This window comes from Astatotilapia calliptera, chromosome 18 (assembly GCF_964374335.1).
Source record: "Astatotilapia calliptera chromosome 18, fAstCal68.1, whole genome shotgun sequence".
Taxonomy (NCBI): domain Eukaryota; kingdom Metazoa; phylum Chordata; class Actinopteri; order Cichliformes; family Cichlidae; genus Astatotilapia; species Astatotilapia calliptera.
Window position 1 is genome coordinate 14,242,406 of NC_137439.1, and position 27,964 is coordinate 14,270,369.

A 27,964-nucleotide genomic window follows, 5' to 3' on the forward strand; every position below is an offset into this window, starting at 1 on the left:
TTCTGTATTAAGACGTCCCTTCACATTTATATTCAAATTTTAAATGAAAGCAGTAACAATACATACAGATAAACAGTGTAAAAATACTGATATTTATCCTGTTAAAATCTCTGCTTGTATTAGCAATGTGCAGTATCTGTAAGATTAGAAAAAAAAATACACTTCCATGTCTCTATATCTATATAAAAATAAGCAGTAGGATTCAGTAGAGTGGAGTTCCTTAAGGCTCTGTGGGGCCTATTCTGTTTTTGATGTACATTCTTCCTTTAGGCCAGATAACACAGCAGTTTCTTGATGTTTCTTATCATCTTTTGCTGGTGATATTCTGCTATACTGCTCATTTAAGCCTTCTGAAGGTCACAAACTCTCCAAGGTCTCCAAATTTAGGTTTTATTCTTGGTCAAGCTTTTTCCTTGGAGTGACACTTAAAATGGATAGTAAGAACCTGTTTTTGTGATTTGAGAAACATCTCAAAACTTAGATTAATTGAGTCAACAAGTGAACCTGAGATGATAATTCATGCTTTTCTTTCTACAAGACTGGACTACTGTAATCATCTGTTTACTTGTCTAAACAAGAAAGGGCCAAGAATCAAAACCTTCTAGTGGTCCCCCACACCCGTTTCAGAACTCGAGAGGAGCCTTCCAAGCTGTTGCGCCCAGATTGCAGAATGCACTTCCTCTATTTCTACAGAGTATGGACTCTGTAGAGTCTGATCCTAGCAAGTATTTACCTGCCTTAATGGATTTTATATGATTTGCGGTTTTTTTTGTTTTTGCATTGAGGTTATGCAGTGCCATAATTTCTGAATTCTTTAATTTGATGGTCAGGCCATAAATCATTCCCTTTCATTATTATTATTATTATTATTATTATTATTATTATTATTATTATTATTATTATTATATTTGTTTTTCTAAAATCAGGAATATCAGAAATTGAAAGTATAAGGGCAATGTCTGTCATTCTGCTGGGCGGAAATAATGTGAAATCCCAGAGATGATCAAAAATGTGGTCAAAATGTGAAGCTCTCTAAGAGAGACCACAAGATGGCAGTAACCAGTGTTTTTTATTTGTAAGAGGGAAACAGCTTACTGACCTATAAAGCTTGGACCTCAGAGACTGACATGGAGGAGCTTAATTTAGTCCAAAACACCAGGGCAATACATGAGAATCGCATCTGGGAAATCTTTATCTAAACCTTGATTTAAAACAACACGTTCTCCCTCCCGAGGCAGTCACACACTGCACCATGATTCATTTTTTTCCTAAGTTTTGAAAAGTTCTCCTAACACGGGTTAGTGTTTGATGTGCAGCAGTGGACAGATGCAAAACAATCCCAAACAGAGTGCCTTAATTGATTCCAGATGTTAGACGCCAGTTGTAGCCTACGCATTCCTCATGCCCCAGACTGAGAGAGAGAGAGCGCGCGCAGAAAAGTGTGACAAAAAAGCGCGAGAGGAATGTGGGGTAAACAGAAAGTAGACCGAAGTTTGCTATTTAGATATTTTCCATCATTTTAAAACTTTTGTCCCCAGACTGAGCTTACCTTTCATTGTGGTTTACAGGACTCTACCGTTGTGAAGCTGCTGTTTGAAGTCACATCCACAGCATCGCAGTGGCATTTGCCCGAAACCTCCCGTTATGCGCCAAGGCACCTTGAATCCGTGGGCTTTCCCGGTTTCCTTAGCGTGTTGATAGGTTATTAAAAAGAATAATAATAACAATAATAAGATTTCAAAGCTCCATCCGCAGCTCTTTAAGCTAGACCTCCTTCAGCGCAGGTAACTTTAGTGCTGCATAAAAAGGACGCACTTTGCTAAAAATAAGAAATGGAAGAAGAAGTTCTAAAAAAGTAGGGAGGAAAAATGTAAAATAGTTATGTGGTTGTTGGAAGGGATGCTGAGTTTGAGGGTGTATCCGAGTCATGAGCGCTCCAGTCACACCCGCAAGAGTAACAGGAGAAACTCCAAAGTGAAGGAATCCATACGTGAGAGGAAGTGGCTGCTTGGAGAAACCACGTGTTCCTCACATCTGTGCGCACCGTCTGCAGAGGGTGTTTGCACATACACACACAGCGCACAGCTGCCATTGTGCGGTTCATTTTGATTTCCCCAGTCTTAATATGGGAGAATGATTCTGAATTATAGTGATTCCAAATGTTGTGTTCCCCGTTATTGGTTCAGTTTTTATGTCCGAAAACACAAAACCGAAGAAGAACTCAGAGTGGACTGAAATGTTTGTCTCATGGCAAACTAACTAAATAAATACATAAATAAATAAAATAAAAGGTAGAAGACTTCTATTTTATTTTCAGATTTTCCATATTATAGTTTTATTTTTACGTCATCATTCTTATTATTATTACTTTTTTAAGAGGAGCTCCAGTTGTTTAAATATGCGCAGTTAAAAATGTGAAGAAATTGGAGAAGATTTTTTTTCTCTTTTGGTCGCTTGGGGAGCTAATTATCACGAGGTGTTAGGGCGTCCAGAATACATGAGGAGCTCTGGTATTCATTTGAGGATCTGAGTACAATAGTGCTCCACACTTCTTTTGATTCTCTTTTGGTCTGTATAAATAACTGCTCAATAAAATGGAAAAAGATGCAAATATTGAATAAAGGGGTTATCAGATGAATAAATACAGTCACACACATTTTATTAGGTGCATGCTGCTAATGCAGGTGTCATGCCAAAAAGTCACTTCCAATGTTTGTATCTGTTTTCATGTCTAATATCCCTGCTCCTCTTTGTAAACAGGCTGTAATCAAGAGAATTTATCAATGGGTTTTACCTGTTTTGCAAGGATCCTTATGAGTTCCTAGTGTGAATTGTAGCCTCAGTTTTCTGTTCTTAGCTGACAGGAGTGGCACAGTTTTTAACAGTTTTTAACAGTTTCATTCATTATAATTCAGTTCTCTGCTTATGTCTTCAACCCAGGACTTCAGACTTTGATCAGTGCCACAATATTAAACATGACACACACACCCAGCACTATTTGTGTAATTGATTATAATCAGGATGTCCAAAAACCTCCCAGAAAAGCCTTCAGTTAATCCAAAATGCTGCAGCAAGAATACTGACAGGAACTAGAAAGAAAGAGCATATTTCTCCTGTTTTGGCTTCCCTTCATTGGCTCCCTGTTAAATCCAAAATTGAATTCAAAATCCTGCTCCTCACATACAAGGTCTTAAATAATCAGGTCCCATCTTACCTTAATGACCTTGTAGTACCATATTACCCTATTAAAGCACTTCACTTTCACACTACAGGCCTACTTGTTGTTCCTAGAGTATTTAAAAAATAGAGTGGGAAGCAGAGCCTTCAGTTTTCAGGCTTTCTTCTTCTGTGGAACCAGCTTCCAGTTTGGATTCGGGAGACAGACATTATCTCTACTTTTAAGATTAGGCTTAAAACTTTCCTTTTTGCTAAAGCATATAGTTAGGGCTGGACCAGGTGACCCTGAATCCTCCCTTAGTTATGCTGCAATAGGTGTAGGTTGCTACGTGATTCCCATGATGCATTAAGTATTTCTTCTTCAGCCACCTTTCTCACTCACTATGTGTTAATAGACCTCTCTGCATTGAATCATACCTGTTATTAATCTCTGTCTGTCTTCCACAGCATGTCTTCCTTCTCCCGCCCCTCCCTGAGCCTGGTTCTGCCAGAGGTTTCTTCCTGTTAAAAGGGAGTTTTTCCTTCCCACTGTCGCCACAGTGCTTGCTCATAGGGGGTCATATGATTGTTGGGTTTTTATCTGTATGTATTATTGTAAAGTCTACCTTACAATATAAAGAGCCTTGAGGCAACTGTTGTTGTGATTTGGCGCTATATAAATAAAATTGACCTGAATTTCTCAATGAGTAATTGTGTGCTTGAAATCTTACACAGCCAAGTGCCATTTTATACATTCAACTGTTTTATGTTGAGCTGAGCCATGGAAGGACATGGGAGGAACGGGTTTGCCCTGCAGTGTTATAGGAACCAGGTGCAGAAGGTGTCAGTGAGGCTGAAGCACTGGCTGTTTTTGATTATTATCCATAAGGACTCTATTATCTGGGTCACACCATGCAAAGAGGGCACATTTTTGAGAATGATGGGAGCAGCAGTGAGAGAGTCCCTCGCATTTGACCAAGAATGAAAACTTTTAATGGAAACAGCTTTCTGCTGAGAGGAATGTGTCCCTTTACTAAAAAATAGGCTGGACTGGCTTCTATTCATATAATATATAACAGAGTGTACTATTCACCTCTTTCACCTGTGCCAGTATAGGTTATGAGATCAGTCCGGCTCAGGTTAAAAAAAACCCAAAACAAGCTTAACAACAGAAAGAATAACGTGTAAAGCTCAGCTCACTGTGTGTGTGTGTGTGTGTGTGTGTGTGTGTGTGTGTGTGTGTGTGTGTGTGTGTGTGTGTGTGTGTGTGTGTGTGTGTGTGTGTGTGTGTGTGAGTGAACAGGACTGAGACAACCATGTGTGCTTGGTTGACTGGTTAATGGTTAATTTAACATTAATATTTGTGTGTGCAGCAAACATTTCCAAAAGCCTTTACACAGATGTACAGCTGCTGGCAGATGTAATCAGAATTTGCTGTTGATTCTGAGACATTTTGACTCTTTTGTGGTTATTTAACTTGAATCCCTTCAGGGACATCTTCTCTACACCTCATATAAAAGCCAGCCACATAGTAAACCTCGCTCAAACCTTTCAGCCTCTAATGTGCACGTACAAGACTTCTGGCCTCTGATGTCTTGTCTGACATGTGCCGATACCCCATTACAACATTTGAAATAAATACATTTTTCTGGTTGTCAACAGTACGTTTGATGTGACTAAGCAGTCTCTTGTCCAAAACAAACCACTCAGTCAGTGTGACGACTGCTGGATTAACGGGCATCAACCTCAAGCAAGGACAGTAATAGGATAAAGCTGAAGTGGAAAGATTACCAACAGATCTCGTCAGGTCAAGATATCCTGACGAGATCTGTCCACACCGAGCACTTTGTTTATTTCGGTCGACAGAGAAGCACCTTCAGTCTGCTGCTGGTGAGTTGTGCCTCATGTAATCGCTCTGTTGTTGTTATGTTTGTCTTTTAGTTAATCAACACTTCTTCAGCTAACTTTTATCATTAACGCTTTTTCTAAGTGAAGTCGGAAATTTTCCATGAGCTGTGATAGCACAGCAACAGTTGTAGATAGATAGATACTTTAATTATTGCCATAAATAAAATTCAAATATTCAGCAGCTGTATTTAAAAATTAACCTAAATTCATAACCATAACCATAAATAATGAAATCATGTTAAAAAAAATTACACCATTCTTCCCCCTTTTTTTTACCCACTCATCCTGGATGTCAGCTGGCAAAGGGCAAAAAGTGAGATACGCCAAGGAAAAGACAGGAGTCTGTTATTGAGTTATAGTTGAATCAGTTTAAACATATTTTAATAAAAACTGGAGACAGTAAAATAGAATAGAGAAGCTGTTTTTAGCACATCCCTAAAAAGTTCATCCCTGTTTACTGTAAATCCCTGCTGCATGCCAAATTGTGTAACTCACGAGGCTTATAATTGAGGCACAGGCTCTAGAAAATTCAGGCAGATGATTTAATTGTTACCAAACTGGCAACCCAACTCAAAACAATTCAAAAATGTATTTTTAAAGTTTCCTCTTTTGTGTATCCTTGTGATTTTATGGAGCTTAACCTCCTGACACAACAGATGTCCCTGTCGGAAACACAGCTTGCAAAATTTTTGAGCTGAATTTGACCCTACGGTGCCTTTTGCTTGGTGATCACCGCCTGCTGCTGACCTCACACTGGTGCTGCTTAAAGTAAAAACTAAACTCAGTCAGCCAAATGAATAAAAAGATAAGAAAAGAAAAAGGGCAAAGCCTCCTCATAGAGTCATAACAGGCTACACCATTGCTCTAAACAATATAAGTTAAATTTGTTTAAATGCAGTAAAGTATAGTGATCACTATTCTGTGCAGGAAACTATTGGTGAAATGTAAACAAATATGGTAACTGAGAAGTAAGTATGAGAGAGGTGGGATTTTTCGCACGATCTGACCCTGACCCTAACCCCAACCCTTTAATAAACGCTAAGCAGAATTGATATTGTCCTTGCAACACTGGAATTTCATAAATGCACGAATGGCTTGGTGCGCCAAAGAATAACGTCAGAAGAATGTGATTGGTCACTTGCAATGTTGATCCTGGAACAACATTTACTATGTTGTTCCAGGATCAACACCAACACGACGATATAAGATCATCCGGATTTTTCAGCGCCTAGTGGCTGTGTAGCGCCACCAAGTGGGAGACTTCTATATGACCACGTTAAATCAGGCTCACGCTCACCCTTAAATCCTGTCGCCTTTGTGGCTGACTAGATAGCACTTATTGTTTTCTTGAAAATGGATAAAGATGGATTTGTGTATGCAAGCACAAATAAGTCAAATTGTTAGATTTGAAAGCAAAGAAAAGAAAGCCTAAGAAAAAAACTCCAGAGAGCACAAACCTCCGCCTCGGCAGCTCACTCTCTGGGGAGTAGTTACATTTAAAGGGAAATAAGTATATTCTTTATATATTCATGTTATTTTCATCGTCCTTTTTAGAAGTTTGTAGTGCAGTAAAGCCAAGTGCAAAGTGCAGGTGTTCACCATCTTAATATATTTGACATAATTTTGAGTATAATTGTTATTTTGAGTATTTTTTATTTTTGTGCATATAGTTCACATGTGGCATTCATTTCATTGACTATTAAAACAATGGAATGTTTAAATGTTTAGGGATAAATATCAAGTTAAAAAGGTTTTAAAATACTCATGAACATGCTATATGTATTAAAGTTGTTATCAATTTAAAGTATTATAACTTGTAATTGTAATGTACATAAAAAATAAGATTTAGCTGTACTCAAAAAGTTCTTGTCAGTCTCAAAACTGACATTTGAAGTAACTATGTGTAGCATTATTTGCATATTAATCTAGTGACCTTAAATGAGAGGTCACCATGATGCCATGATTTGCTTACTCATCTTTGCAAAACGATCTCTTTGATAACAATCTTAAAGTTTATGCACAGATAGGCTCTAATTGTGTTTAAATCTCAGTGTCTAAATGTGAGTCGGTTTCATACGTAACCCCTAAATCACACTTGGTATATCCTGTCAGACTTTTTATTAGTCGCTGTGACAGAGCTCCAAAATGAACTTCCTGCTGGGTTTAACACTTTTGTTGGTGACGCTGGGTCTCCTCGATTCTGTACCTACGGATCAAGGTGAAGGCATCTCAGAGGACACTTTAAAACGTGAGTTTGCAGAACAGACACTTCCAAGTAGATTTGGTTCATCTAATTATTCTTTTGTTCAGAAATATTTGTAAGTGACTTTGAAGGAAATGTGTTTCTTGTTCTTAATATTAAACTTTTAGGGTTTAATAGTGTGTTTATGTGTAGACTAAAATGCACTCAGTTTCCTTTTGTTTTCTCAGAGTTGTCACTGGGTGGTGAGAAGCTTGTGGATGAGGAGGTAAGGAGAGCTTTGTATGGGGTGAAGCAGATGAAGGAGGTGATGTGGAGGAATGAGCAGAAGCATGAACACCTGATGAGGTCTTTGAGAAACAGCAGCGAAAAGAAGAAGGTTGGATCCACGTTTGATTTCCTGCAAAAGAAAATAAAAGATTCAAGTCAATGATGAAAACATATTAAAGAATCCTATTTTGACCACCAGGGGGCAGCAGAACTAGCCAAGGAGGTGACTGAGAAGCTAAAAGAGGCAGAGGAGCAGTGCAAAGACTCCCTGCAGACTGAGTGGGAGGACTGCAGACCCTGTCTGGAGGATGCATGTAAAAACTTCTATACCTCCACCTGCCGCAGGGGCTTTGCTTCTTTCCATACTAAGGTATGCAGACTTTCATGCCCTTCAAATAATGCTGCTAGAAATAAAGTTACATGTTCTCAGTTGAAAAATGACAGTTGTACAGTTGGCGCAATCTTCTCCCACTGACAGACTGTTGTATTTTCATAACAATGCATTGAATAACTTTGTCTGAAGTCGCTTGAATAAATTAGTCAGTAATGGGAGTCATAAAAATTGAGTGCAAATCCATTTTAAAAATAGATACATACCGAGACAAAAACTGAAATATTATTTTATTAATTTATTATCATTAATTAATTTTTTTCATTGTGTATTTGTTATAATAGCGTTTTTGTTTTGTATATTAACAATAAAACAATACCTCAAAATAAATCCTGATGTTTGAGTAGTAGATGCTAAATTCAGCTAAAACGGGATGTTTTTGAATTATCTCCCAATCCTGAAATCACAGTTGTTCTATTCTATTCTGTGAAATGCATCAATTTCCATCACTTCTGTTTTGTAGGTAGAAACCTTTTTTAAAAGAGTTTCCCGGCGCTTTGGTCCCCGTGAGACCAACTTGGAAGCAGGGGACATTCTGGTAAACCAGGATAACAACACAGACACAGAGATCGTCCAGATGGAAGACTCCTTCAACCGACTGGTCAATAAAGTGGGAATGCTGGTGAACCGTAGCGTCACCCTGGTCTCTAAGCTGAGCAGCAGGCTTGACAAAGCTCTTCAGAGAGCCTTTCTGAACAACACCGATATCCTGATGGAAGAAACCACCTCTGATCCCTACGACCCTGCCCGGGACTCGGGCTTCCTGCAGGGTGTGGGACTAGAGGAAGTACTGGAATCCTTCTTTGACTTTGCTAAAAGTGTGGTGGATGAGTTTGGAGCTGTGGTGACCCAGGTGTTTGATGATATCCACAAGACAGTGGAGGAGGAGAAGAAGAAAGGTAATGATTAAGCCGAGCAGTTTGCCTCACGTGTGCCAGTGAGCGTGTGCCAAATATACAAAAAATGATAACAGCTGCAGATTTCTCTGGTTCCATCTGTAAATTTATAGAGCTGCTGCTGGAATTGGTTGGAATTAAAATATGCAGATTCCTTGCTCCCAGTGTCACATGGTTTGGAACTACTGAGTTGAAATCATTTTAAATGTAATTGAACAAATTTCAGTGCATTTTCTTATTTGTAAGTTAACTGTACAGACTGAGTTTTATTATTCTTAGCTGTTCCATAAAGTGTTAGCAAACTAAAAAATAAATAAAAAAATCTGTTGTAGAGAGGGAAAGTCTTCCTCGCTTCCTGCAGAACAGGAAGCTGTGCAGAGCCCTCCGCAGACAGACATCAGAGTGCTGGCAGCTACAGAGCGAGTGTGAGAACTGCCAGGGAGCTCTGCTCACAGGTGAGCAACCACCAGCCTCAACCTGGACGTTTATTCGAGCTGACATTTTGAAACTTAAAACTTTATCTTCTTCTTGGCTCCAGAGTGTCCCAGTGTTCGGGAACTGCACGTGGAGTTGGATGACGTTTCTCAGCTGCTGGAAATCTCCAAAGAGCAGTTTGATGAGATCTTGTCTATTGTCCAGCACCACACTGATGAAACAGTCAGTTGGCTCAGCAACATGTCGGCTGTATACAGCTGGGTGGCTCAGGCTGTGAGCAACAGCAGCGCTTCACAAAATATCTTCCACATCACCAAGGTGAGGAGGGATGGTGGAAGAGGTGGCAAAGCTATGATGAAATATGAAATAAAAACAGCAGATATGTTTTCTTAAAGAGAAATTTAAATGGAGGCATATCCACAGAGCTTTTGTCATGGAACTCTTAAATCTTCAATAAACCGAATTTAAATCGCAAACATTTATAAAATAGTAGAAATACTTGGTGACAATGGGGGGAAAAAAAACTCCCTTTCAACAGGAAGAGACCTTTGGCACAACCAGACTCAGGGAGGAGCGACCATCTGCTATGCCTGGTTGGGTGAGGGAAGGAAAATAGGACAAAAGATAAAATATAGAAGAGAGCCAGAGTTTAATTGCTAATGATTAAACACAGCAGTGGAGAATAAATGCACAGAGTGAAAAGAGACGAGTGAAGAAGAAATGCTCAGTGCATCACGGGAAGCCCCTCCCCAGCAGCACTCACCTATAGCAGTGTAACATAGGAATGGTTCAGTCATCTGATCCAGCCCGAACTTTAAGCTTTAGCAAAAAGGAAAATTTTAAATCTGATCGTAAAAGTGGAATATTTATTGTATATGCCACTGCAAAGGAGTGCTTGATGTAAAATGACTTCTTCCACTCTCCAGGTGGCGCCAGAGAGCCACAATGAACAGAATGAGGCTGTTCGTGAGACCAAGGTGGAGGTAAGCATCCTAAACTCTCCTCCGCTTACCCTCACCGTTCCCAGCGAGCTGGAGCTGCAGGACCCAGCCTTCATTCAGTATGTGGCTCGAGAGGCTCTGGAGAAGTACAAGGAGATGGTCAGGTGAGAGCCAGAATGACTGAACCCTTCACCCATGCTTTTGTCAGTATCACTTGTCCTTTTTTTTTTTTTTTTTTTAAAGAAAAAGGCAGAAATGTCATTAGATAGCAAGGCTGAATCTTTCTGAAATATTGATGCAATATTCATCAGTTTTACAACGACGGTGGAGATCATTTAGGTATTGCTTTCTCTGCTTCTTTACAGGTTTGAAGATGAGTAATACTGCAGTGTGCAACAGTGAATACAACTCGAGCATGTTTGTATTGTAGCCATCATCTTGTTGAAATCTACAAATGTCAAATCAAAGTCAGAAAGCATCAGTATTCAGTAAAGTAAAAAGAAGCATAAATTTAAATGAATTTTTAAAAATAGCCACGTTTAAGAAAACATCTGGACGTCTTGGGTCCGACTCTTCAAGAAGATCACTGCAACTCGTCAAGAACACAAGTAGTAAAAGTAACCTTTGAGTAAACCTTTTATTTTTTTTCCTGTACAAAAATCATTATTAGTAACTTTTCTCATTCATTTCATTATTCATGTCCCTACTAGTTCAAGTCCCCATGTCTTTATGTTTAAGAACAATCACACATGTTCTTTGAGTGATGAACAGAAAGAATTACAACAACAACAAAAAGTTCACATCTTTGTAGCTTTCATACTCCCAAATTTCCCCATCACACACACCTGGACAGAGAATGGAAGCATTTCTAAGAATTTCTTATTAGATTTTGATCTGTAAAAGCACTAAAGCCCTGTCTGGAACACAGTGTGTGCCAGGTGTTTGTTTTGTCTGTCTGTTTCTATTTAACTCGCACACGAAGTGATATATCATCTGTACCGCCGGGAACTGAACTATGAAAATCATAGGAGAGCGGAGCTGCTCACATGCAAATACCACTGGAGATGCTTCATTAAACATCACCACACGCACGGCTTTGCATAGTTGCATTTCAAACCTATGAGAATACTTGATTGAGGTTGTAGCTTTGGATAAAGCTTTTCCCTCCAGCAAAATCTGAAATGAGGACAGTGTCGATCTGCACACAGTCCCACGTATGGAGACTCCTGCACCGTCAGTCACGGCGCTGCAAAATTCGACTGTGTAGATGTGTGCAATAATGAAGAGAAATCTACAAGAATCTTCTGTAGCAATCAGAGCTGTACAACAGGGAAAGAAAGACAAGAAGCAAATCTTATAGAAAGATGAAGACAATCTTAATTAAATTTCACAGCTGAACTGTCTAATCTTTTCTTTTCTTATACAAAACGTTAATCAGGAAAAACTGTTTGCACTTGTAAATTAGCAAAATACCTCTTTATGATTTCAAGTCCCAGATTAAATGACAAAAAAAGAAGAAAATTTCATTTTGAGATTCAAACAACCCTGTTAAAAAAGAATCATATAAAACACTTGTTATTCCTGCTTCTTCCACCTCGTCACACCTGCTCAAATACACTTTTTATACATACTGTATGTACATCTGCGGTCATCTCTCAGTACATTCTTGCATCCATACGATACCACCGTTTTTCCTCCTCCATTTATTCCACCTCATAATGCTCCACACTTTACAGTCAGAGCACATACGTAACATCTCACACAGTAATTGGGTGCCCACTACATACATATGGCTGACAAATTAAAGGAAATACTCGAATCCTTTGCTCCTTTTGTGCCCACTGAGTCGCCGTTTGTTTTTCCTTTGATTTGTCAGCAGTCTGTTCTTATCAACCTACATATTCATACCAAACTCATATACATATAAAAGCTCTCACTCGAATATCAAAGACTTTTTGTTGTTAAATTTAATTTAAAAAAGATGGTGGATTGGAGGAAGGGTAGGGGAACTTCTCATTTAAAAAAACGTTCATTAAAAAAATGCATCCGCGAGTAACCATTCATTTGAAAATTTGGATCACAGTGTTGTGGCCAGCCTATATGGATTATTGTGATATGCACAGTTCTCAGAGTTCAACCCGCTTGGACATTTCCCCACATATTTGGCCCCCCAGGTACATAAGGGACAAACCTCTACTTCCTCTACATCGGGTATGTCAGTTTGGAAAAGTTTGTAAAAAAAAAAAAAAAAAAAGTATTTTCTGCAGCTTCAGCAGAAACGTTGGTTTTCCTGGATTTTGATCTCTGCCGATGTACCGCGGTTTGCCAGAGTTAGTCCCAGATCCTCCCGACTAGAGGTTGTCTCCTGGCTGATACTGTGGCTCTGTGGCTGTGAAGTAGTCTTCTAAAAAGGACTGGATGTACTCGAAGGTCGGCCTTTCATCTGGCTCCTTCTTCCAGCACTGCTTCATCATCTCGTGCAGTGAATCGGGGCAGCCCTGTGGGCAGGGCATGCGGTAACCTCGCTCTACCTGCTCGAGTACCTCTCGATTCACCATGCCTTAAAGGAAAAAAAAGGACAAGAAATACAATATAAATGGACAGCCATTATATAGTCAGGTTATCCAAACATTCATTACAAAGGTACTTCATACATCTATTCATTTATTTGATCTAAGTAAGGCAGTGGGATTGTAATCGTGGAAATTTACACTATAGACACACAAAAAGGGAGATTATCGCACCATCTAACCTATGTGCCGAGTGAAGCTGTGCACTCTGATGGATGGGAATAAAATTTCATAAATTGGTGGTTTAATATAACTCTAGACGTTTTTTATATAATTTATTTTATTTATTATGGTCATGAGAAATACATCTTCAGAATTTCTGAAGATCTCTCAAAGTTTTTCTTTGGACATTAGCAGCTTTTCCACTAATTTTCACTCTAGTCCTTGTACGGATGTATTCATTTATTTTTGCCTTTGAAGCATTCAAGCACACGCACACACACACACACACACACACACCTAATATAGTTTGACTTCCACATTAATATGACTTCTCTCTGTGGTTATTTGAAAAACCATATAACAGAAGGAGTCTTCCAAAGTTTTCTGGTCAAGAAAACTAGTACAACTTTTGATTAGGAAATAGCTCAGTGTGCAGCCTGACTGTAGAAAGCGCTGCTGTCATACAGCTGACAGCAGGATTAAATGCCCACGCAGACCACTGTGGTACGGGGGGAAAAAAAAACCTCAATGACCCAGTTGGAAGTTCACTCATTATTTCCTGTTAAGACTTTTAGTCAATTTTAAAACACATACAGGGAGATAAGACTGTTAGCAGAAATAAACCGATACAGGTGCTCCAACGCTCTCACAGAGAAGTCTGCGTAGCTTCCTCCAGTTTACTGGTTTACTCGTAAAACTGAACAACAAGAAAACAAACAGAACTGCTCCAGCTCCGCGTCCCAGTGTCACAGATTTCTTCCCAAGACAGGAAGATCGTGATCATGAACTCTGTGACACAGCACAGAAACAGCTCCGTGGGGAGCTCAACTGCAGCTAAAAGAGGTTATGACACAGAGTCAGCGGCATGGTCACAGCATAGCCGCATCCTCCCCCCTCCATCTCTCTGTGGGAGAGTGGGGATCAGATTATCTCACAGTCGGAGAGGAGAGGAAAAGCCCCGAGCAGCTGCTGAGACCAGGATGTGGTGGCAGCAATATGTCGGCTGCTGAGGTGGTAGAATGATTTACATCTCGCATGTTAAAACCTCAGCTCTAACATCATGTCTGCCTATTCGGGTAACAGTAGATACCTATACACACACACTTGATATAAAATGGAAAAGAAATGACACATCACGGTCCAGACACTTGGTCTAACTGCATCCAAATACATCTGCACTGTCTAGCATCGAATTCAAATAAGAAGAGCAGACCATACATGTACAGTTAGACACTTTATGGTTTAAAAAAATGCAAATAAGTGGGTTCAACCCCCTGAATCTGCAGCTCTGGGGTGAAATAATTAGAGGAATGATTTGCACTGAAACCAAGAAGGCCACTGGAGCCAGATGGACCTCTACAAGACATCGTTAAGTCGTCCATATGGCATGCTCTGTAATCACTGTCAGTTTAACACAGTTCAAGGCACACACTGCAGTACTGATCTCATACAGCAGGGGGCAGAAACGAGGTGGAAGAAAGGGATAAGAAGGGGGATCACACATGCAAGGGTACTTTGCCAGTGACTGACAAGTCACTAAACACCTGAGATGACTCATATCAGATCACATGTGTGGATTTCTATTCTAATTCACAGGGTGAAAAAGCCCCAGATGACTGAGGATGACAATAGCGTGCTGGAAAATAATCATGACGCAAAACTGTCTCCTGGGGCAAACCATCACGAGAACTCCATTCAGCTGAACAAAGGAGGAGGGGCCAAAAGCATCTACAGCAAAAATTAAAAGTGCATTACATGTATCTGCGTGTGCTGTCTTTACCTGGATATGGTACTCTGCCCTTGGTCACAAGTTCAGTCAGCAGGATACCGAACGACCAGACGTCTGATTTAATGGTAAAGCGTCCATACAAGGCAGCTTCAGGTGCCGTCCACTTGATGGGGAATTTAGCACCTGGCAAAAAAGAAAAGGAAACAGCGAGGCGAGTCAAGCATGGGCAAAGAAAACATCAATAAGACTGCTGAATATTCCTCAGTTGGTAAATCAATAATTTAAACTTTTCAAATGTTAGAAACTGTGAAAAAGCAGCACATCCTCACATCAGGATGCCAAATCGGTCAACTGATTAGAAACGTTAACTGATTTTTTGAACCACCCTTCAGCTCAAAAAAATGTAAGCATGTGTAGCCTAAATGAACAAAATCATGGTTCATGTAGCGGGCCTGCAAATTGCATTTTTAATTATAGCTAATATCAAAATCTGCTGTGACATTTTCAGGTTCAACTCAATTTATTTAAGCTCCAAGTCCTGTATTAAGCAGCAGTCATAACTAAATAGATCAGAGCAGGCACTGAGAGGCCCAGTATCAACATGTTCTCTATTTATAGTCAGTGCAGACAAACATGCGTCCAACTGCATCCGCTCCCTGTCACACACCTTGTCTGGCGGTGTACTCGTTGTCCTCGATGAGCCGAGCCAGGCCGAAGTCAGCGATCTTACACACCAGGTTATCAGCGACCAGAATGTTGGCAGCTCTCAGGTCCCTGTGGATGTAGTTCATCCTCTCAATGAAGGCCATGCCGTCTGCAATCTGGGATTAAGTTGGATTGGACAGGACGTAATGGTGTTATTCTAACAGCTTCAGAAAGCAAAAGTGCGAGCATGAAAAAAGGACGTTTTATTTTCAATTATAGATCAAATAAACATAGCTGCATTTAGGTGTCAAGAATACACGAAGACAAAACTCAAACAAGGCACTCTACACCTGTAACAATGACACCAACAGCATCTGGATAAACATCCTGAACACAGCCATTCGACACCATTCTCACACTTGTTGTAAACTCCCTCTGAGGCGTCTCTGGGTTTCAGCCTGTTTCAGTTTTAATTCCCCCCCAAAAAAAGGAAAAGAAAAATTACTACTCTGCAGAGTGGAGAGGGAGCCTGTGAGCGTGAAGAGGCAAATTAAGAGCAGATCACAGTAGGTGACTGAACCAGCGAGCTTAAATGGCCTCTGGTGAGCAGCGTTTAAGTGCTACAGGCAGTTAAGTGGGGGACAACGAGGGGAGGCACACGCAGCGGTGAAGAGCTGTCGGAGGGGGAGAGGAGGCGCACATTGTTGCACAGGAAGCGGCAGAGAGGGGAAGGGTAGATTTTAAATAAATTATGCCAGCCAGATGGAGAACAAACCGAAACCAGTATTCACAGGGCGTGAATATTTGACTCATGCACACCTACACACACGGCTGGAAAGAAGCCCGCGTGGAGCTTTCTCCGCTGCATTGCTGATGTATGATAATCTTTCCCCTCAGTCAGAGTTAAAAGAGCAGCCGGGCAGGGAAGAGACACGGGGAGCTGCTGCACCTGTGTTAGCATTTAAACACTGAGTTTTTATCCTACCTGTGAAGCCATGTCCACTAGCTGGGGAAGCTTCAGATACTTTCCATCTCCCTCCTTCAGAAAGTCCAGTAAACTACCTGCCAGAGTTTAGAAGACTACTGTCAAGAGAATCAATACATCCGTCTGCAACGTGTATAAAGACAACACCAAAATAAACAGAAACAGAAATAACCTGGAGGCACCGCGACTGTTAAAAAGTGAATACAACCCTTCAAATGAACTGTGATGTGTTTTTAAAGGCTGCTGGACTGCGGGGGATCCAGTGGTGCAGGGGTGAGCAAGTTGTTGACTGGAAGGTTTGTGTGTGTTTAATGGGGTCAGATTAAGAATGAAATACTTATTAAATGTTGATGGAACTATCTGGCTGTTCTAATCACAGTTCTGTACCAGTTAATGAGTTCAAATTTTACCTTTTTGCTGCTCTTGTTTAACATCTGCTCAAAAAATAAATCAATCAATCAGAGTGAAAGGAGTGGCTATTGATCGCTTGGCTTAAGTATAATCTGTGTGACAGCTCTAAAAAGAGCTCTGAGGCCAGGGATAACATTATATAAGCTCTGAAATAATTTGCATTTACTTTTCTGAGGTTAAAAGATAAACAGAAGATCTTTTATAGAAACACTCTAATAGAAAAATTGACAGACACAAATTATTATTCCAAGAGGACGTCAGTTTTTTTTTTATTCTTTGAAAGGTCTGTCGATATTTTCACTTCTAAGGTTTACACAAGATATGTCAGACTTCCTGCCTCACTCTTGGAGTGGAAAAAAAATGTATTTATCTCAAAGCTGCACTCAAACAAGCTCTGCATAAACATACATTTTCTTGCCGCTCTGACTCTCTATGCCACCACAGTGGATTTAAATCCAAATAAACAAATCAATTTGTGCTTGAAGGGAAGATTTTTCAGCTTTAATTCAGAGGTTTTACAAAAATGAATGCATGAAGTGTTTGGGTATTATAGCCATTTTTTATACACAGTCTCCATTTTCAGACAACTGACTGAGGAGCAGTTTCGTGGCCAGGTGAGGCGAGCTCTCCTGTTATTTCATGCCAAATGAAGCACACATCTGAAGTTGATTCAAAGTGATTGTCTTTTGATTTTTAGTGTTATTTTAACTACAAGCCCCAAAGAGACGTCACTGCAAACAGTATGGGCACGTTTGGCTGGCTGTTCCTAAACAGTTTATGGATGAAAAAAAAATGAGTCACAGCACGACTCTTTTATAATATACTTGAATGTTTTAGATCATATTATATTATCACTAACAGAAAATTCATCATCATCTACGGAGATCAACCACTCATGACTTCTATGGCGTTCCACAGGGCAGTTGTCTTGATCCATTATTTTTCTCCTTATACATGCTGCCACTTGGAAACGTCACCAAACAGCAAAACATTTGTTAGCATAGTTGTGCAGTCGATACACAGCTATCTGTAGAGCCAGGCGACACTGATTTAATGAGCTTTTTAGCACTGTGTTTAACATATGAATGACTGCAAATGCTTTAAGACTAAATTTCATTTCTTCATTTCTTGGCTCTAAAACCAAACACGATTTGTGTGTTTATTTGTGTTTATTTCTGATGGACTGTTTGTTTATTTAAATGTCTGTTTTCATATGGGTTCATATGCTTTAGTTCCTGTGAATCTCTTTGGAACCTCTGTGTTATACTGGGCTATACAAATAAATTTAAGATATACATTCTTTGTGTGCATCGTCATAACTTCTGGTTTGGAAACTGAACAGTTCTTACCTTTGCCCATAAACTCAGTAACAATGTATATGGGCTCCTCAGACACCACGGCATAGAGAGGTACCAGTTTGTCATGCCTCAGTTTCTTCATGATCTGAGCCTCCTGCAGGAAAGCCTCTGGAGACATGGTGCCCGGCTTCAGGGTCTTGATCGCCACCTTAGTCGTACCGTTCCATGTGCCTGAATATATATGAAACAAAATGTGAATGATCACTTATTTACTTTGCAAAAGTAAATACTTTGCTTGAAAGATACAGAGGAAATACACTTCCAATTCATTAAAAGACTAAAAGGCCCATTTTCTAACCCTTTCACGTGATTAAAAAGTCAATCCTAAAATCACTTGGACCTCTGGCAGGGCTCCCATGTATGGAGAGAACATGGCAGCTGAAATAATCGGCCACTTCCTGATTGAGAGCCACTTACTCACGCCCTGCTTACATACAATAAGCCAAGGCAGGAGATCTACTGCTTTCGTTAGAGGGCTGAGCTTCATGAATGAATCATAGCGAACAAACTCTGCGTGCACGCACGCAAGCTGAAGGACAAAGTAAGACAATGATAATATCTATAAGTAATAACGTGAGGTGGGGAGTGCATAGAGAACATCATCTAAAAAAACAAAAACACACGAGCAGCACGAACTGCAGCTGAGCAGAAAACCATCACGAAACCACGAAACAGTGAGTGACAGAGAGGGATTCCTGGGATTGCTCAGTGGAGGCTTGCAGGTCGAGGCTTGCTGCAGGGCAGGCTTAATTAAAGACTCAACGATGAAAGAAGAGAGTCGTGTTCACTCAGAGGCCCCCGTCTCACAAGCAGGCCAGTGAAAAGAAGCGTAGGAAGTGACCTGTGATTACTGGAGCTGTGTGTGTGTGTGTGTCTATGAAAACCCACAGGAATCTGTAATCAGCTCTGACATCAGTACGTGTGCCGGTGAGGCAGCAAAACAGGCCCACTCCTGACGTTAAAACACTAACATAAATCAGTGTCATTTGTTTTTCACATTAACTCTACATAAGTTTCATATTCATGCGCATATAAATCATGCACATTGGGCATGTTTGTAGGCCCTAATGACTGTGTGTGTTTACGTCCACAAAGTTGTTCCTGTTCTTCACTAATTCATAAGTGTTTGTGTCAAACACCTGGACTACAGCGGGGATTTATGTCTGCAAGTTGTTAACATCGGAAGTACTGCTCGAACGCACGGAGGCCACTGGTTTATCGCAATGTATCCCTTAACATCGCCATCTACAACCCTGTTAATAATTTCATTAATATGAAAGTGCAGAAAACAGAATGCAATGACCCACAAATCAAATCCCATATTTAATTGAAAAGGACACAAAGACAACATATCAAATTTTTAAGACTTTTTCGAAACGCCGCGGCTCATCGTGGTCATGTTTACAGCTCTGCTTCATCACCTCGTCCTCAAACAGCAAATTCTTTGGAAACATGGCTCTGAGTAAAGTTCCTGTTTCTGGCAGCCTTTCCAAGTATTTCTGACATATTTCACACAATAACTATTCAGCTACTAACACATTTACGTAGGCGTTTACTGTGTCGGGAGTACTTTTGCAGGGAAACATCCTCTTTTTCTGTCTCTTTGTGGTTTGAATAAACTGAGTAAATTTGAATCGACAAAAAGGGAGGGGAAAAAAACAGCATCTGTTTTATATTTTCAAATGTTATCTTGCTCTGTTAGAGCAGAAATGGATCCAGACAGATGCAAGACAGCATCTTGTTTATTCAATTTGTACACGCATAATAACAAAACAATAAAACCCCAAACAAACAAAAACAAAGTTGCTCCTCCTTGGCAAGAATTCCCCTTCACAGTCAGGATGCTTCTATACTACTACTTCCTGTATACAGGGAGTGCAGAATTATTAGGCAAGTTGTATTTTTGAGGAATAATTTTATTATTGAACAACAACCATGTTCTCAATGAACCCAAAAAACTCATTAATATCAAAGCTGAATGTTTTTGGAAGTAGATTTTAGTTTGTTTTTAGTTTTAGCTATTTTAGGGGGATATCTGTGTGTGCAGGTGACTATTACTGTGCATAATTATTAGGCAACTTAACAAAAAACAAATATATACCCATTTCAATTATTTATTTTTACCAGTGAAACCAATATAACATCTCCACATTCACAAATATACATTTCTGACATTCAAAAACAAAACAAAAACAAATCAGCGACCAATATAGCCACCTTTCTTTGCAAGGGCACTCAAAAGCCTGCCATCCATGGATTCTGTCAGTGTTTTGATCTGTTCACCATCAACATTGCGTGCAGCAGCAACCACAGCCTCCCAGACACTGTTCAGAGAGGTGTACTGTTTTCCCTCCTTGTAAATCTCACATTTGATGATGGACCACAGGTTCTCAATGGGGTTCAGATCAGGTGAACAAGGAGGCCATGTCATTAGTTTTTCTTCTTTTATACCCCTTCTTGCCAGCCACGCTGTGGAGTACTTGGACGCGTGTGATGGAGCATTGTCCTGCATGAAAATCATGTTTTTCTTGAAGGATGCAGACTTCTTCCTGTACCACTGCTTGAAGAAGGTGTCTTCCAGAAACTGGCAGTAGGACTGGGAGTTGAGCTTGACTCCATCCTCAACCCGAAAAGGCCCCACAAGCTCATCTTTGATGATACCAGCCCAAACCAGTACTCCACCTCCACCTTGCTGGCGTCTGAGTCGGACTGGAGCTCTCTGCCCTTTACCAATCCAGCCACGGGCCCATCCATCTGGCCCATCAAGACTCACTCTCATTTCATCAGTCCATAAAACCTTAGAAAAATCAGTCTTGAGATATTTCTTGGCCCAGTCTTGACGTTTCAGCTTGTGTGTCTTGTTCAGTGGTGGTCGTCTTTCAGCCTTTCTTACCTTGGCCCTGTCTCTGAGTATTGCACACCTTGTGCTTTTGGGCACTCCAGTGATGTTGCAGCTCTGAAATATGGCCAAACTGGTGGCAAGTGGCATCTTGGCAGCTGCACGCTTGACTTTTCTCAGTTCATGGGCAGTTATTTTGCGCCTTGGTTTTTCCACACGCTTCTTGCGACCCTGTTGACTATTTTGAATGAAACGCTTGATTGTTCGATGATCACGCTTCAGAAGCTTTGCAATTTTGAGACTGCTGCATCCCTCTGCAAGATATCTCACTATTTTTGACTTTTCTGAGCCTGTCAAGTCCTTCTTTTGGCCCATTTTGCCAAAGGAAAGGACGTTGCCTAATAATTATGCACGCCTGATATAGGGTGTTGATGTCATTAGACCACACCCCTTCTCATTACAGAGATGCACATCACCTAATATGCTTAATTGGTAGTAGGCTTTCAAGCCTATACAGCTTGGAGTAAGACAACATGCATGAAGAGGATGATGTGGACAAAATACTAATTTGCCTAATAATTCTGCACTCCCTGTACTGTTTACTGTAGTCCTTCTAGAAGCAAGCGTTGCCACACAGCAGCCATCTTGAAATGCCTCCAGGCACTTATTCAAGGACTTGTGCATCAATAAGGATTATAATAAGGGTTTATACTCCTACCAACAGCTTCCATTCAGGATTCTTTCAGTAGCATGTCTCTTTATTATGAAGTCTCTGCTGCTTTCAATCCCCATCTCCATATTTAACAAAGACATAAAAGTAGCGTCCTTGCTGTCAACCAATTGTACAGGAATCAAAAACTACAGCCATCATTGTCACATAACATCTGGAGGGCATGTAGATGAATTTTGCTTTGTCACTCTTTAGTGTGAGTGAGCACAATGAAAGATTGAAGCATTGGTTTCTGTGCCTGCAGGGCTGATTTCAATAAATAATATCATTCATACTGTGTGCTTGAGTATGGCTCTAGTGGCCTCTTACCCATCCAAACTTCTCCAAAGCAGCCCTGTCCCAGTTTGACCTCCAGCCGGAGTGACTCTCGTGGGATTTCCCAGGCATCCTTAGCTAGTCCCTGAGTTTGCGGCTTTACTGTGGGACACACAGTCGTCAGCCTGTAGCACAGACCATCCGCATGTTCTACACAGGAAGAAGTACATAAAAAAAAAAAAGAAGGGGAATGAGTGAGTGAGTGAGTGAATGAGCTTTGATGCGGAGTGCTTTATCCACATGCAGTCCTGGCCACCAGCAGGTAGCAAACTAGAATCAAATCACAACAGATTTGATCCCCGTCCCCACACCTCACAGAAAAACTTTATTTCCAACATGCACTCCAGAAATAATCTGATTTTCACCATAATAGTATCCCGTGTTTTATTTTGATTTCAACTACACTAAAAGGCAAGAAGATCAAGGTTCTGGGTTTTTGTTTTTTGTTTGGCAGCAGCAGCAATCGCTACATCATGTCCTGCTGGAATTCTGCACACAAAATAGGGGAAAACAGAGGAATGAGTGGAAATCCAGCCTGTATTCAAACACTGAGCAGTTAAGATCCAGTGAAGATTTTCTCACTTGTTCCTGACTTTCTGTCTCCAGATCAAAGGCTACACTGCTGCAGAGCTTTGAGCCGTAACAGTTCTTTAAAAAAAAAAAAAAAAAAAAAAAAAAAAAAAAACCCACACAGCAGCGAGTGATTTCTATCAGTTATGTGGAAAAATGCGGTCAACACAACCAGAAACGCAGTCTCTTTTAACAAACACTCTCTTTTAAAATAGATTTTCTTACAAGTTTAACAGGATTTGTGCAGTTCGCAAAAACAGTTTGTACTGAATGTGTTTACACACCATGCGCTGCAGTCGCTTTCTTTTAAGATACCAAAGGAGACCTTTAGAATGACTGTTTATCAATACTGTGCAGATTTCAGCTACATGAGACAGTTTTTTTTAAAAAGTGAAACATTTTTTGTATTCATGGCCTCCTCTGGCTTAAGTCCCAGTGGGTTAAACTTTTTTTTTTTAGAACCTCGTTACTGAGTTACTGAGCTGTGACCGCGTCGGTGAAAGCGCTGCTTGTGACTAGTTCAGAATCACCATAGCAAAAAAGCCTCTGTAACACGCATACATATTCAACACATAGATCTGCAGCTGAATAATACATTTCCCACTGTGAGCACTGAATCTGCTGGTCTACACACTGTATGGAGCCAGAGTAGGAGGCAGGGGACTACTTGCAATGCTAAAACCCTTCAAAAGAATAAGTCTCTATGGTCTCAGTGACTTTTACATCACATCTGCCCAAATAACACCACTAGGCTTCATAAAACATGCATCTGAAAAAAGGAAAGAACTAAATAAATAAATAAATAAATCTGTCCAGTTATAAACAGCACTTTGTCTAAATGCGTTCCACACGTAAATAAGACGCCCGAGTGTGCAGAAGATGGGCAGCGTACCTGTGTAGTGTTTCACCAGCTTCTGTAATGACTCAAACTGCGCTCGTGTCGTGATGTAATAACCGCCGTTGTCCAGCTTGCGGATCTTGTAGTGTTTGACGTTGTCTCCCTTTACATCGTCCCAGTCACGGATGGACAGAGAGTACGCACCTTAACAATCCACAGAAATGAACTTAGATGTGTTGCTCGGGAAAATAAACACTCTAAAATAACTAAACCGATAAGAAATAAAAAAAATATTTAGCCACAGTCACAGATGAGCCTACAAATCTCATGAAGTCGGAAGGTGAACAAAGACATACAGATAGATCTATGGTTCTATTTTACAGTAAACTACACAGTAAAGTGATAATGGTGGGTCAAGTGACAAAGCATTACAGCCATTGGTATAGCTACGCTGCTAGTGTGTCCAGTTAGAGAAGGAAAATGAAACACAAAAGTGCCAAAAATTTCAATCCACCAAATGAGAACTTGAAGCACCGGATCTCAATATCATCCAGTATTTAAAAATGCTACACTCATTCCACGAATCAGCAGGTATCTGTGTTCCTGTGATGCCCCCAGCACTCTATAGAAACATCTTTCTAAATAAATTGTTAGAAAATGTGACGGGGCAAGCTAACACTTTGCTCTTGTGTCCAAATAGAGTCACTTATTGGTCCAAAAGAAGAAAATCGTCATGATGCTAAAGTTCAAGTTTAAAGGGAAAGGGTGACGTCTCTATACCCACGCCCATCTTTATGTCTGTTATAAATCATCCTACCTTTAGTCGTCTCACTCTCTCGTGCCAAGAAAGTTCCCCGCTGGTTTCCTGGAACCAATAAATGGCGTTCTGCATCTTTGCGGCCCATTTTACCAAAGTACCATCTGCCAAAAGAAATAAAGTCAAACAATCAGTCACAAGAGGAGAGCCCACTGTGATGTACTGCACACAATTTACATTTTCTCCTTCATATAGTAGGGATATGTTTTGTAGTGATGTGACAATATATTTGACATCAACCAGTTGACAGGTATTTATATGTGGAGTTAACATTATTGCATTGAAAATAAGACAGGGGAAAAAATATAAAATATAATTTAAGGTAAAATAATAATCACTTGTTTAAAACTTTGCTTCAACAAGCGTTTTGCATGTTTCAATTTATAGTCATGTGAAAATAAAGTTATAAAAGATTTTGCAATCCTTTTAAAAACATATACCATGCTTTAATAGGTCAAAAGGTACAACCACCTTTAGCAGCAATAACTCGAAGGACTCATTTTCTGTACGACTTTATCAGCCTCTCACCTCATTGTGGAGGAATTTTGCCCCACTCTTCTTTACAGCGTTCCTTCAGGTTTGCATCTCAATCAGCTTGAAGTCTGGACTTTGACTGGGCCATTACAAACCTGATTCTTTTTATTTTCAAACATTCAGTTGTAGATTTGTTACTGTGCTTGGGATCACTGTTCTGTTGCACGACCCAATTTCAGCCAAGCTTTAGCTGTCGGACAGATGGCTTCTGACTCTAGAATATTTAGGTATATAAAGACGAATTCATGGTTGACTCAGTGACCAAAAGATGAACTGAGGGGTCTACTACAGAGGAGGTTCAAGAAAGCGAGGCTTTTTTTGAATTAGCTGGCTCGGCAAAATAAAAGGCTCCAGTCAGAGGACATGCACAGTGTGGTTAATCTTGTGTTATAATAAAACCCTTCAGGTCCTGTGACCGCAAAAAAAGCTCAAATCATCACGCCTCCACCACCGTGCTTGCAGCTGGTATGATGTGTGTTTGTTCTGATATGGTGTGTTTGGTTTTCACCAAACGTGACGCTTTAGCCAAATATCTCTACTTTAGCTCACCGCTCTAAAGAACATTGGTACAGAAGTCATGTGGTTTGTTCAGATGCAACTTTGCAAACCTAAACAGTGCCGCCATTTTTTTCCTTCACCTGGCATCCCTTCTAAACAAGCTATACTTGTTCTGTTTGTGTATACAGTGTCTGGGCTTTGTTTGCAATTTCTCTGAACATCGCACGGTCTGACCCTGGGATGAATTTGCTGGAACAGCCATTCCATGGTATATTTTCTATTTTCCACTTGTCTCCCAGATGTAAATAACAAAAATCTAAATTTTCTTGTTTGTAAGGCTTACTTTGCGAAGTTCAATCAAAGAAATGAGTTTTTTTTCTTTTTCTTGCTTCATATACTAAAATCCTGCAAACTCAGTCACAGTAAGTTATTTTTCATGCTAAAGGCAAAGTTGGGCAGGTTTACCCAGTTTTTTATTTTATTTAAATGAGCAGTTTAAACCTCAAACATAAGTGAAAATGTGAAAATGGCCAACAGCTAAAAGAGAAACTAGGCCACAACTGTGTAAAAGCAGCACAATGTTTCTGTCACACAAGAAGAACAGAAAAGAGAACGCCATCGGCTCCTGTGACAATACATGGCTTCATTGTTTAGACTCTCTGTTGGGTGAGGAACGGGAAAATAACAAGAAGGGACAAGAAAAAAAAAAAAAAGAGACGTGGAAATAAAAGTTGTTGGATGACAGAGAGAGGCAAAGATACTATGTTTGGAAAGGCAATTGTGTGAGTTCTTACTCTTCAGCCTGTATGGAGTCTGCTGGAGCCACATAGTTACTGGGGATATAACCTTTCTGCCCTGTGTTGATGGAGCGCGCCTCCCACCAGTCGCCTTCCCTGAAGAGAGAAGTAAATTAGAAATCAGAACCACATAATACAAACACAAAAGTGTGACTTAAAAAAAACTATCCTATTCCAAAAGAAAGGGAGCTGGTATGAAAGCATACAAAGGGGGAAAAAAGACAGAGAGAGGTAGGATTATACATCATCCAAAGACGTCAGCAGTCTGAGTCATCAAAATGTGGGTGGAGTTCAGATGCTGAATGTTGTTGGTGTTTTTTTAGTTTTTTTTTTTTTTTTTTTAAATCAACTGAAACTAAATAACTGATATATTATATATAGTATTAAATGAACAGATCAAGAATACAAAATTATTTAATAAATGATGACTAAAATTAGCTTTTTTGTAAAAAAAGAAAAAAAATTACTTGTACAGATGATAAAAACATGTTTAAAATAAATTTCAAGGGTTTGAGTTTCTTTATTTTAATTGCAAACAACTGACAAAGACTTGTGATGTGACACAAAGACCACATATTAAGCATTTAGTCAAAACAGGAAGTCAAGCTCAGCTTGCGATCAGCTGATAACAGCTAACCTCAGCAGGAAGCAATATTTAAATAACTCAAGATCACCTACAGTTACTGCTGTTGATAATAATAATAATAATAATAATAATAATAATAATGGATACTTTATTGATCCCCATGGGGAAATTACTTGTTTTTCTCTGCATTTGACCCATTCACTCAGTGAAGCAGTGGGCAGCCCACTAAGCAGGCGCCCGGGGAGCAGTGTGTAGGGACGGTACCTTGCTCAGGGGTACCTCAGGGTAGCCGTTAAGTGGATTCGAACCGCCGACCTTCCGATCATGGGGCGACCACTTTACCTACTGAGCTATCCCTGCAAACCCATTTGGAACCCACCCTTAACCCAGCTCTTCCTTTGCATGCATTACTTAATTAAAACCCCAGTTACACAGACCAGATTGGTCGGCAACCAACTGCTAACCATAAGCTGCAAATGTATTCCTGACCGGTTGATGGCGGCTGGTAGTGTGAAAATGTTCGCAAAGAGATAATGTGGTGCTGCACCAAAAATTTTCTAGCAATTGCTCTGGTCGCTAGTAGTTTTCATGGAAGACTGCAACTTGTCTGCAAACACTCAAACTACTCGGCAAGTGATAGTGAAACTGAAACGTGAGGCATAAAGCAGGAACAGAGGCCGTTTGACTTCAAAGTTTCAGAAGGGAGGCACAGCTTTTACTTTGATGGTGAGCGTTTATCTTTTCCAGTTTGCATTGTTCTTTTTGAAATTGCACTATCACCACAAGTTTCCTTAGCAACCAGAGGTTGCCGTGGGAGGCGATGGACTGGTTTCCAGGTCTGTGTGACCTGTGAGTCCTAACAGAAGTGGTCCTGACTGAACTACTTTTTGAGGGAAGTCACTGGCAGAAAATGGGAAAGTAATTTGTTAAGGAAAAGTTAAATTACGCCTCAATAACATTATAAGGCTTTGGAGCATGACATTGTGGGAGGGGGCGTGGCCAGGATTTTTGGTTGAGGCGCCATATTTGCAGGCCAAACAAAAAGCTAACAATTGAGCGGAGCGAAAGCACACGGATAACATCAGCTATGGGTCGTACTTGCTGTGTGGTCGGTTGTAATGTTAGATTGCATGACCGGCAAGGGAATAAGCTTGAAAATGGTCTACCTTTTCATTCTTTCCCCTCCTGGAAGCAACATGTGGGATCTCAAGTATCGGATGTTACCAAACGAAGGCGTCAAGCCTGGATAGCAGCAGTGAGACAACCTGATATCCAGTTCTCTATTATCCCCAGATATCTGTTGGTGTGCTCCATCATTTCATTCCAGTAAGTTCATATTGCTCTTTATAGCCTATTAGTTTTATTTTCAATGTGCTCTGAGGT

The 27,964-nt window shown here is 40.2% G+C and overlaps 3 protein-coding genes across 3 annotated transcripts in view; 1 reads left to right on the top strand and 2 right to left on the bottom strand.

Annotated features, from left to right (window-relative positions):
- The window catches only part of LOC113010712 (signal transducing adaptor molecule (SH3 domain and ITAM motif) 1), a 42,715-nt gene extending 40,673 nt beyond the window's left edge, over positions 1-2,042 (bottom strand). The window contains exon 1 of the mRNA XM_026149914.2: positions 1,550-2,042. Coding sequence (XP_026005699.2) covers positions 1,550-1,556 — 7 coding nt within the window. The 5' untranslated portion in view covers positions 1,557-2,042. The remainder of the gene's footprint in view (positions 1-1,549) is intronic.
- Positions 2,043-4,906: 2,864 nt separating this feature from the next.
- On the top strand, positions 4,907-11,124 carry clul1 (clusterin-like 1 (retinal)). Its single transcript, XM_026148739.2, has 9 exons — positions 4,907-5,046; positions 7,177-7,312; positions 7,495-7,643; positions 7,734-7,904; positions 8,389-8,824; positions 9,154-9,276; positions 9,360-9,574; positions 10,183-10,361; positions 10,563-11,124. Exons 2-9 carry the CDS (start codon positions 7,210-7,212, stop codon positions 10,576-10,578), a joined length of 1,392 nt encoding a protein of 463 aa, XP_026004524.1. The 5' UTR covers positions 4,907-5,046; positions 7,177-7,209; the 3' UTR covers positions 10,579-11,124.
- yes1 (YES proto-oncogene 1, Src family tyrosine kinase) overlaps positions 10,821-27,964 on the bottom strand; it is a 33,660-nt gene continuing 16,516 nt past the window's right edge. Inside the window, exons 4-12 of the mRNA XM_026148738.2 lie at positions 25,993-26,091; positions 24,167-24,270; positions 23,404-23,553; positions 21,936-22,091; positions 18,049-18,228; positions 16,289-16,365; positions 15,326-15,479; positions 14,710-14,841; positions 10,821-12,757 (exon numbers count right to left, since the gene is read on the bottom strand). Of these exons, the coding sequence (XP_026004523.1) occupies positions 12,549-12,757; positions 14,710-14,841; positions 15,326-15,479; positions 16,289-16,365; positions 18,049-18,228; positions 21,936-22,091; positions 23,404-23,553; positions 24,167-24,270; positions 25,993-26,091 (1,261 nt within the window). The 3' untranslated portion in view covers positions 10,821-12,548. The remainder of the gene's footprint in view (positions 12,758-14,709; positions 14,842-15,325; positions 15,480-16,288; positions 16,366-18,048; positions 18,229-21,935; positions 22,092-23,403; positions 23,554-24,166; positions 24,271-25,992; positions 26,092-27,964) is intronic.

What these genes read in the sequence shown, in the direction of transcription:
- clul1 (XM_026148739.2), top strand. Translation starts at nt 7,210, where the DNA reads ATGAACTTCCTGCTGGGTTTAACACTTTTGTTGGTGACGCTGGGTCTC. An exon ending in CTCAGAGGACACTTTAAAAC is followed by an intron (nt 7,313 to 7,494) that starts GTGAGTTTGCAG and finishes TTGTTTTCTCAG; the next exon opens with AGTTGTCACTGGGTGGTGAG. An exon ending in ATATCTTCCACATCACCAAG is followed by an intron (nt 9,575 to 10,182) that starts GTGAGGAGGGAT and finishes TCCACTCTCCAG; the next exon opens with GTGGCGCCAGAGAGCCACAA.